General features: G+C 32.4%; 1 protein-coding gene across 1 annotated transcript in view; it reads right to left on the bottom strand.

The window, feature by feature from the left end:
* Positions 1–611: 611 nt before the first annotated feature.
* The window catches only part of eIF2Bepsilon (eukaryotic translation initiation factor 2B subunit epsilon), a 42,126-nt gene continuing 30,904 nt past the window's right edge, over positions 612–11,833 (bottom strand). The window contains exons 11-15 of the mRNA XM_090384169.1: positions 10,037–10,246; positions 7,334–7,424; positions 5,749–5,950; positions 4,203–4,364; positions 612–710 (exon numbers count right to left, since the gene is read on the bottom strand). Of these exons, the coding sequence (XP_090240295.1) occupies positions 660–710; positions 4,203–4,364; positions 5,749–5,950; positions 7,334–7,424; positions 10,037–10,246 (716 nt within the window). The 3' untranslated portion in view covers positions 612–659. The remainder of the gene's footprint in view (positions 711–4,202; positions 4,365–5,748; positions 5,951–7,333; positions 7,425–10,036; positions 10,247–11,833) is intronic.

The raw sequence follows: 11,833 nt of genomic DNA, 5'->3' as shown, positions 1-11,833 counted from the left end.
CCTGATATTTAAAATATCTCCTCTTATAGGCCCTTTGGCCAATTTCACCAAGCATGTTGTTCATCTTTGGATCTTTTGGAGAACCTCAGTGTCTTTTTTTTTTTTTAGGTTAGGCCTCCATACTTGGATATAGTATTCCAAGTGGAGTCTCAATGAACATATAGTGAGAAAGAAGGTTGCTGACAGAGTTTTTTGTAGTCACTCAGTAAACCTTTACTATCAAACCATTTAAAATTTATAACTGATTGTGTTACAGATAATGTGAAGACTATTTAAAAACAAAAATATTGAAGAACTGGCAATTCCATCACATTTAAGTATATCATTATAGAGAGGTCATTAATAAATAGAGGTCATAAAGGGGAAATAATTTTGAAACTTTCAAAAATAGTCAGTTTTCTGCAGTTGTGTATATTAAAAAGAATGGTAATATGCATATATATATATATATATATATAAAAAAAAAAATCTCATTTCACTCTAAATTTCGAATTCTGCATTCAGATATACCCCTACAACCCTATAGTAGTGTACCCTGAATGTGACCCAACTATAATGAGAATACAAAGTAATAGAAAGAAATTCTATGAAAAAAGATTATTCTTATTATTCCACATTTATACAAGTTCAGTTCTATGAAATAATTCTTAAAGTAAGGTTTAGGATGACTCTTCTTCTGCTTCTTGAAGCCAGCTGATGAAAGGTGACACCTAGATGTAAAAATAAAGTAGCTAAGTTAAAATAAGTTAAATTTTCATCTGTTTAAATGATACACAAGGCAAATGAACAAATTTATAAAGCAACTAAATGAAGAGCATTCAAAAGAAAATCTACAATGAAAAAAAAATCTAGTTGTTACAGTAGTGATTTTAATCAAAAAAAGTGTGAAACTTGGGGGTAATTCAGTGAAATTACCATTTTAACTTTGGCACTGTGCTGCAAGTCAAATACCAATTGATGCTCAGCCTTTGAGCTTTGTAGTATTATTTGTAGTATTATTCCTTGATTCAGATTATTTATTGCTCAAAATGGTGAACGATAGTCCTTACTGATTTTCCACAATCAGTAACGAGTATTATAATGGTATCACTTTTGATGTGAAAATATCTTTGGCAGCAACTACTAAATTTCGGACTGAAGTAAAACCAATTTGTTTGAAAAATGATTTTAATGCAGTCACTAATATTGATTCTTGATGTGAAAACATCTTTGGTGGCGCCTACTAAATTTCGGTTTGACAGTCAGTTTGTTTTTGTTATTTGGTTTTTAGGAGCATTGGCAACTAAGGCCATATTGCTCCGGGATATGTGGTCATTCCCTGACCTTTCCGCATCCTCCGTATTTGGTGGTGACGGGCTTGAACCCCGGTCTAATCAAGAAGCGTGTGCTACGCACTGCTGCTCCTTCCCACCTGGCTACGGAGGCGCCCTCGACAGTCAGTGTTCAGCCTGTTGGCAAAAATGTGAAAAAGAAATGATGCAAATTACATCACTTCCTAAATGATGCTAATGCAGTCGCTAATGCTGATTCGGTAGAATAAGTGGGCGTGAGCACAAAACATTACACTGTTCATAATCTCAGTTCTAGCTGTTCGATTTTAAAATGGTTCTGATTTTCATCAAAGATGTTTACACATAAAACATCTTTCGTGTGTGCAGGGTACACACTGTTTTTTTTGTTCTTGAGACATGGATTTCAGCTTCTGCTATACACAGTATTTAAAAACCACATGGAATAAATGCAGGAGCATATATTTTAAGTTGCTATAAACATGTCTCAAAAGTCCTTATTTCTGAAAATTAAATAATCATAAATTACAAGGGAAAAAAAAAAAAAAAAAAAAAAAAGGGAGAAAGAAACAAATTTCTAAAATATCTGTTCAAAGTGACCTCCAGTTTGTTCAATGGGGTATTAAGCATGACAAATTCACAATTCTCTGGAATGCCTTATCATTTCAGGAATATTTGTAATGGTTTTAGTAGCTTCAAAATGCAATTCCTCAGTTCATTTTCAGTGATAATAAACATAGAATAAACCATGGATTCTATTTGACCTCACAAAATGTGATCTAAGGGTGTGAGGTCAGGTGATCATGGCAGCTATTCTGACCAATCCATAGATTATTGTATTCTGTATTTTAAAAAAATCAGAAACATCAAGGGAAAAGTGGGCTGGCACACCATCACAAATAAACCATGTCCACTGCAAATTTTCAATGGGTATGTCTTCCAGTGGTTCTCGCAAACTGTTCCACAGAAAACAGAGGTATGCCTCAAACCCTTTATGGTAATAAAAAGGACCAATAAAATTGTTTCTAAGAACACCACACCAAACATTAAAGGAAAAAGGTATGCCGATAATGAGTACTGGCTATGTTGATAATGAGTACTGAATACATAGGTTTTCTTTGGTCCAGGCACAAGAGTTGAGAATTCTAATTCTTACAAAACATGATTTGTCTGTACAAGATAGCTAAGAAATTGAGGATCATGTTTATGTTGCAAAATGAGCCACTGACAAAAGACTGTGATAAAATGAAATTCCTCGGTTCATCTTCAGTGGTAATAAAAGTGGAATAAACCATAGATTTCATATCTTGTAGCAACAATCCTTGTACAGGTGTGCTGTAAAGTGAATACAACTGCTGTTTACTTAACATCCTCTATATGCTTGAAAATGAAACATTTACACAACCTGACAACTTTCTGGTATTTGTGATAGGAGATATTTTTACAGCACAAAATATTTGCTCTTCAACATTCAGCTCACTGAAATCTCTTCATTTACCCATAATGGTTTCAGCATACCTATCTTTCTAAGTCACCTGTCCACAACATCAAATTTTCACAATTTGGTACACATTGAGTTGGAATGTATCTGCAAACAACAGCTACAATTTAATTTATATGAACTTCACCATAAATTAAAATCATATCAGTTAACAAATTTGTAGTGTCTCTCATAACATAGTTTAACAAATGCTGTACTGTAAACAATAAGACAGCCATTGCAGAGCCTGAAACTCAAGTAACACACACATTGACATTGATAATATCTATTCCGCAACACTGATTACTCATAAATGTGTAATCAGTGTTGCAGAACAACACTATTCGTATTTAAAACCTGTTTTACACAGTCTTGAAATTTATGATTGATGTTTAATTTCTTGGAAATGAAGACTTTTGAGGATGTTTACAGAAACATTTTTCTTATTTTTAGCTATAGAAAAATGAGCTAACATTTGTTCCATCTACGAGGTGGTGATCATTTAATTCATGGACTGATGCAAGATTTTACGTTTACCACAAAAACTTTCCATAACGCTGCTGGAGGTGTTATCCCTGATCATTACTGAGCAAGCTCTGTTTGTGCATGCCAGTACTTATCAAGCTAGTGTTGAGTGAAGACAGTTTTTTTTAGCTGTGTGTCACTGACGATTGTTTTGAAGCAAGTTTCATGTCAGACATACAGATTTAACAGTGATATGTGATTTATTATTGTGTCAGACAGGGCTTAAATGCATTAGAAACAGTTAAAGAGATGAATGAAGCATATGGTAATGAGTGTCTTGGTAGGATGGCCATATTCCAGTGTGAGGTGGTTTCTCCATCAATACAATCCCAGGCCCCATTTGCTAATATTGTGCAGGCAGTGATCACTACCATAGGTGCAGAGGTTCTGCCACATCCTCCTTATTCATTGGACTTAATCCCATGTGATTTCTTCCTGTTTCTATATCTGAAAGACAAGCATTTCACATCCGGCACAATGATGCTCGCAGAGCCACAATGGAAGAACTTTGCAGTCTTTTGAAAAATGGCTTGCAAGAAGCATTTAATATGTGTCGGTACAACAGCGGAAAAAGTGTGTAAATTCCAAGGGAGAGTATTTTGAGAAGGAAAAATCCACAGAAGATTCAGATGATTACAATTAAGATAAGATCTTGCAACAGTCTGTAAATTAAATGATCACCTCTTGTAATTTTGAAACACCCTGTAGATAAGGATAATTTAGAAAGAGTGATTTTTATTTTATGAATGAAGAGGCAATTGAAATTAGTACAACAATTAAATTAAATAAAAAATATCAAATTTAGCAAACGTGTTTGTTAACACAATTAATTTAAGCCTTGAAAGTAATGTAATACACTTGTACATGTACACTCAATTTAAATCTTTGCAAATGCTTCATTATTTTACCTTCTTTCGTATAGCATTTTGCTGTAGAGGATCATTTTCACTGGGGAGAGGTGATTCATACCACTTTAATATAATTTCTTCTGCTAATATATCAGCTTCATAAAGATAGTGCAAGATTTTCAGAAGGGCTGGAGTGAGATGGGTATGATCAATAGTGAACTCCTGAAAAATGGAAACTATACTGATCATCAACTGGCAACATACAAGTAAATCTGCTATTTTAATATGTTTTATTTTTTATGTGATTTATTAAAAATGATAGCTAACAATTAATTGAAGGAATGCTGTAAGGAAAAATATTACGGAATAAATATTGTGAAATACAAGGATGGTTCAACAGAAACTGCCTGGCTGATTACATAATATCTATTGAACTCATCTGAAGCCACTGTTCACATTCACACATGCTACTGCATCACCAAGTGCAGATTACCTTTCTTGAAGAATTCTGAAGGCTGTTAATTTCACTTGAGCATGTGATTGAGTGTCCCTTGAATGGTACAAAGATGTGGAAGTTTCAGAGGGAAGACAAATCTGGACTGTACACTGGATGTGCTGCTCCCTCCCAATGCACAAGTTACAACTTAGTCTTGATGGTGTTTGCTATGTCAAGACATGCATTTTCATGCAGGAGGATGATTCTATGATTTAGATTCCTTAGATGTTTATTTTTAGTGGCTATACACTGGTATTCTTTGAAGTTCAATTTCAGTAGTAGAGGTTCTTGGTAATTAGACAAAAATGTCAGTATAACCCTGCCAGTAGATGCTTTATCTGTGAAATTTTTGCACATGGGTGCACAAAAAACAAGGATCAAGTATCTGCTAATATTTCCACTGCATGTGTGTGGTTCTTGGTTTGGTTTATAATGGCGATACCAGGTTTCATCATCAGCAGGAATCATGAAAAACACATGGACACAAATATAAATACCTACTATAACACCTTCAGTGAGGATCAAATATATAATAATTCCACTTCAAATTCTACATTATGCACTGCAGCTTCTGATAAAAGAGACACTCAAACAGGCATTTTTAAAGTTTTTCCACTTCTGAAATTTAATTTATTCTAGTCAGTCTTCTGTACTTTCTTCACATTTTTAATTTTTTATTTCCCAAATTTAGCATTTCTGTTGTTGATAAATTTTGTGCTGGCTGACAGAGGCAAACCATTTCAGTTATCTTCTTAAATTCCCATTTCTATGTATGGTTGGCATTTGCAAGAATTTACCATGCATAGAGATAGTGGCCCAACATTGTGTATGTTATTCGTAATAAATGGCTCAAGGAGAAATTCAAGATATAATCCTTAAAACAGGAGGAAAAATAGTAAAAAAAAAAAATAATGTTTAGTATCTTAAAGAGAGAAACAGTACCTAAATTAGAATAAATTCATGAAAAATGGAAATAAAGAGTTTCAGTGATTGGTATAAAATTACAGATTTGAGAATACTGATAAAAATTCCAGTAATTATAAATTTAGTTGTGTAAAGTCATATAATAATAATAAAACATTTTGCGAAAACTAATGCTATTTTCCTTACCTCTAATGCCACTAAACAGTCCATTTGTGACTCGTGACTTTTAATGTAATTTCTTATTAAAGGTGATAGGTGCTTTAAAATAGCTTTCAAGTTTGCAAAGTATTCTTGAGGTAATGTCTTTTGAGATTTATGATGAGGTAGCTCCATAATAGCCTTTATCACCAACATGTTTACTTCCTTCATGGTGACATTATATGCATATCTATAAAAATAAAATAATAATTATTTTCTACATGGTCATGATGTATGAAGAAGAGCAGTTACATCCACTGTATGCTGACTGGGAGGGCAAAACTGAGAAGGATGTAACAAACAAATTTAGATCTGGTTGAATGAAGTGGACACAAAGTAATGGAATGTTGTGTGACAGATGATTGCTGGTGAAACTTAAAGGCAGGTTTTATTGATTGATGGCAAGGTCAGCATATGATGCAGAGTAGGCATCAGCAACCCCAGGTGGCATGTGGGAAAATTTTCTGCAGCATCCTGGTGGTATGATACTTATTCGAAATTCTTATTTCTATGATCTTCATTTCTTTAATCTTCATATATGCTGCTTCAACAGATGTATGTTCATATTCTTGTCCAGTGGCATGCATGAAAATTTTTATAGTTGTAATTAACAAAAATAACATTCATACGAAAAAAGGTGACTTCTAATGTAGAGTACAGAGCAAAAAAAGACAGGACCAAAGGATATATATATATATATATATATATATATATATATATATATATAAAAAAAAGAAAAAAAAAAGAAAAAAAAAGAACAGAATATGAAATGAATATAATACTTTGAACAATGCAGGTAGAAAAACACCTGCAACGAAAATTACTGCAGCGGATGTGGAGATCAGAAAATTTTTGGTGTAGTGTTACAGAGATAATGGCAAGAATAAGGTTTCTTATTCTTGCCATTAACCATCATGTGTAATGATTAAGTTGCTTTAATGAAAATGTTACAAGTTAACTGAGTAAATCTCAACAGAAACACTTAAATGTTTAGAAATGTTTTGAGATTTCACTGTTTCTCATCAGCTGGCCCATTATAATTAGCCATTCTCAGCTATTTAATAACAAGAAATAAGGTTGCTTATTTCCAAATAGCTGAGAAGGTTTCGAGGATATAATTATTTAGAAATGTAAAATTTCAACAAATATCTTCAATATGAAACTAGGCCTGCAGCAAAATAACCATAATGGCAAGAACAAAATAAAACATAACAGAACAGAACAGAACTGAAGCGAAAAGAGTAACAGCAAAAGAGTAGAAAAAAGTAACAGCAAAATAACTATAATTTCAAGAACAGAACAGCAAATTAAAATGTAAATAATTAATTTTATTTTTGACTGTTGCAACTCCATAAACTAGAAAGAAGACAATCTTTTTTCAGCACACAAATGCAAACTTCTCTTCTTGGGATGACAATTTAAAGTAATTATGTACTCATCATTTTAAAAATACTGCATTAAATTTCCATAAAACTAATAAATGCTGGGAATTTTAAATGCGATAAAAGGTCTATTTGCGCAATAAATCCTTAGAATAAGATAACTGCTAATATCTAAGACATTTATAACTTACTTTGAGGAATTGATTTCCAAAATAAGATTTTCACATTTAACCTTTTCTTCTACGCCTCTTAGTAAGCTGTCCAACACTTCACTGTGAAACACTGTAAATTAAATGTTTTGCATTTAATAAGTAAAATAAATAAGAAACTTATGCATGAATAATATTTTCAATGTTGCCATGAGAAAATTAACAGTAACGTTATTTTACTCACATGACTGTTATTACTCACATAAAAAGTGTCAGAAACTGTATGAGAATAACATCATAAAAATACTGTATTTAATTCTAACGTTTCTCAATAAAAATAATTAACAACAACCGGGAAAATATTTATATATATAAAAAAACTAGTTTTTGATATTAATTAATTAATAATTAATTAAAATCAGTTTTTATTTATTTTATTTTATTTTTTTGTATGGGAATTTCAGATAAATACAGTTAACTGAATTTACTAAATTTTTTGTTATTTTTCAAAGCTACAAATACCCAATTGATGTTGGAAAGATCGATTACTTTCTCTCATGTCTAACTTAAAATCATATATGAAGTCAGTTGTCTTCAAGGATCATCACATGGTGCAACTGTAGTCATATGTTAAACAATGACAAAATCCAGAACATAAAGGACTGTCTTTGCACAAAAAAAAAAAAAAAAAGACAAAGATTTATTGCACACAGTGCTGGTATTATAATCTTCAGCTTAACAGGAAAAATTTTATTGCTTCCAGTTGTCTACCTCTTTAAAATCCAACATCCATTTTGAAAGAAACAGTTCTATATTAATTGATTTGTGTGTGCATTTTTCTGATGAAATGTAAGGTAACTGTTACACTCACACCTTTGAGTCCCACTTGTAGGTCAAGTGCATTGACTTTCAACAAAGTTTGGTTGTTCTGTGACAACCAAATCCTCTGCTTTCATGCTGGTGTGACTGTTAGTAACTCTAAGTACACCCAATCCCACGTTAGAGTTGCCACTTTTTTCAAAATTTCTAATCTGGAGATGATGAAGAAGATGGGGCAGGTATTGAAAGCAGCGAAATTTTTCACATAAAATACTCATTTTTTTAAAATTACTTTATGACCAAAAATTTAACTAAAAGGACCTAAACTATAACTACTTGTATAGGTTTTCTGATTTCCAGTTTAGGACATCATCAGCACCATGGTTTAAAATTGGGTTGTCGAATGGGTAATCACGGCACACAGAAATAAAAACACATATAATACAATTTTCTAAGAACACCCAATACCAGAAGTTTCATTAAATTTATTTATTTTTACTATTTAAAGCTAAATTCAAATTTTAACTTGTACCTTCTTACCCAATGTGTTTTTTATAATAAAAAAATATATAATTCTACAACTTAGTGTATTTTTTAAAAATTATTTCTGAAAATATACTTGTAAAAAATTGTGATGGTTGATCTCACACTCCTGTTTATTTTTAAAGTAGCTGCTACAGTGGGGAAAGGTTGTCAGCTCTTGACATCTAATTGCCCCTGGTTTAAAACATCATAACTATTAAATAGCTTTGCAAGATAAAGACATTCTAAAAAGGCACATAATAACATACATTAATATCATATTTGCCTCAAAATGCAATAGAAGGTTTATTTATTTTTTCCCTACCATTCTATGACTCGGAGAAATTATGGCAAAATCCAGAGCCTAAACATGCTTAAATCTGAAGCCTGCAGATTCGACCTGAAGAGATGGCAATTCTATCCAAGTGAAAGGTCTTAAAAATACCAGAATGATGGTGGTTGTCCAATGTAAGTGTGAAACAGGTTGGTGTCCATTCCATACAAAGAAATAGGTGACACTATGTCATACAGTGCTAGAAAGGCAGGCTTTTGCTGCACTAGTAGGTAAAAAAAAAGTTACAAAAATATTATACTATGTGGTTTCTTCCATTCCCATAACTACTGATCTAGCTGGCCTTTGAATTTCCTCAAACCATTAGCCTCAGCTAGCTACCAAGGTAACTTATTCCAATTATTAGCAACTCACTAGCAAAAGGAAAACTTCCTATAATCGTCAATAACTCTTCCACCTTAGTTTAAATATATATCTCCTAGTTCTTCTCAACTCCTTCATTTATTTTACTATCCCCTCTCACAGCCTCATATGAAATATGTCTCCGGATACTAAAATATAATGAATATATTTTAAAATATATTCATTATATTATATTAAATATAAACATTATATTTATTAAATTATTCTGCATTTCACTACTAACCAATATGTTGAACTGCCAGAAAATAAAAATAAAATAAATAAATAATCTCAGAACTTCAAACATGAACTGTAAGCATAAATTCTATCAAACATTATACCTCACAGCTGGTGGTAAAGCCTACAAAAACAAAATCACAGGGACAAAAGATGGCACTACTTACCTTCTTTAAGAAAAATTATCCTTCGTTATAGTATCATAATCACTGCATAGAAAATATTACACTCTGATAATAAATAACAGAAATATTAAACCTAGACTGAACACTATTATTCTATGAGACTATGCACTTTGGGTGCAAATGCCCTTTATGTTCTTTTGTTGACATGAAATCTAGGGTTCATTCTAAAAATTTGTCTAATTTTGATTTTCCAAAGACCTACTACAAAATTATTACTAAAAAAAGGCAAAACTACAATTTAAATTATATACAAAGTATAAATTTATCATCAACGCATTATAAATTTACATTTGGTGTCATCAACTGCAGGAGAGAGCCGTTCTTCAAGTTCTTCACTTGCCAGAGAACCGATACTGCTAAGTTCATCATCCTCTTCTTCGGATACTACTGAATGTCCCCAGATATCTTGTTGAATATCATCATCTTCTTCATCACTACCAGACTGAGTGGCACACAAATACCCATGACCTTCAGTACCAATTACCTGATGATCGCATGCTAATAATGTAAAAAAAAATTATGATTAATATCTATCAATAACAATTACAGCAAATTCCATATTTGCATTTTTCTGGTGACCACTGAAAAAATTCTTGGAAATTAAAACAAAGTTGATCTTTCACTGTAATACACTGAAAATAATCAGAGCTTAAAAACCTTTTTTAAAAAAGTTAAATCACTTATAACTGTGCATTACAACTGTACATTTTCAGATTTTAAAGTAAAATACAGAAAACAAAACTGCATGCAAAGTGTAATTAGTCTGCGAAAAAAAAAAAAAAAAATGCCGAGCACACACAGCTGAAGTTAAGTGAAACTTCTTTAGAATCTTTTGAAACATTTATTACTCGACTGCACACTGTAATTTCTTCCTGCTGTCGAAATAGCTTAGCTCTTTCCTTTGTACTCAATGGTTGCATTGCACATATACATACTCTATACACTTACAATGCTCACAATTAGTTATTGGCATGTTGAATTATACATTTTTTATGAAATATTCTAGAGAATAAAAGAAATATTTTGGTTTTTAAATTTTTAAAATTGGACTGCTAGAAGTTGAGATATAGTGATTTAAAATGTAAAACGTGACATGTGTGCGAGTTACACCGTGCCTGTGTGCTGTAAGAGTACTGATTGTGTCATGCATTGCTGCTATGTATAGTGCTCATGCCTGGTATGGAGTGGTACAATGGTGGGGGAGGTGATGAATCATTTTGTGTCGCATTTTCTTGATGATTTTTGTCAATCCATGAATGCAAGTTACTCCCATGTGAAAACTGCCTGGGGCATGCCTAAAGAAGTTTTACTTCTAAAAGGAAAATGTACACTTACTATACAAAGTTAGGAGGCCTAATATATCCTTTTTAAGTGTGGCCTGCACAGTTAATGCAATGGTCTTATCACTCACAAAAGAACAAAATTTGCCTTCACGAATTGCCCTGTATTGCACTAGCTGCAACAGATGACAATACAAAAAGATTACTCTGCTATTTACTTAAAACATTTGCTTGAAAGTAGTGCATTACCAGGACAACTCATTGTGAAGGCAGAGGTTGTCTGCCTATGTATGACTATTTTAGACAGTTAAATCCTGCTGGTCGCAAACACACACGAAAGGAGAAGTCAGTCTTTTTAGCTTCACGTAATAATAAGGTAAGAGATGTTTACAAGATGTAAGGTCAAAAAGTCCAAAGACAGACAGATAACAACCATATTTAGCAGTCTTGTGGCTTCAATCACAGTGAACTCAAATGCATGTACTAATGTACCCTCACATTTGTCCACTTGGGTTTAGCAGCCTTCGGCTATTTTATAATTTTGAAAAGCTTTAAAACACTTAATTTTCAATTGCGTTTTGCAAAGCAATAAAAGTACAGTAACACAAAACAACAGGTTCAACCTCCATACAGTTCAACTAACTTTTATTATACATGGATTATGGACAGTGGTTCCAAGATGATGAAACAAATATGCATGTGTACAAGGTTGCGAGAATGTCACTAGCTATTTCAGTTAACAAACGCAAGTATTACCCACTAGCAGAAATTTTAATACACACAAAATAAGCATAAACAGTGGGGA

This window comes from Mastigoproctus giganteus, chromosome 10 (assembly GCF_048544385.1).
Source record: "Mastigoproctus giganteus isolate SK-2022 chromosome 10, ASM4854438v1, whole genome shotgun sequence".
Taxonomy (NCBI): Eukaryota; Metazoa; Arthropoda; class Arachnida; order Uropygi; family Thelyphonidae; genus Mastigoproctus; species Mastigoproctus giganteus.
The sequence above is the reverse complement of the archived record's forward strand: the minus strand, read 5'-3'. Positions and strand labels throughout refer to the sequence as shown.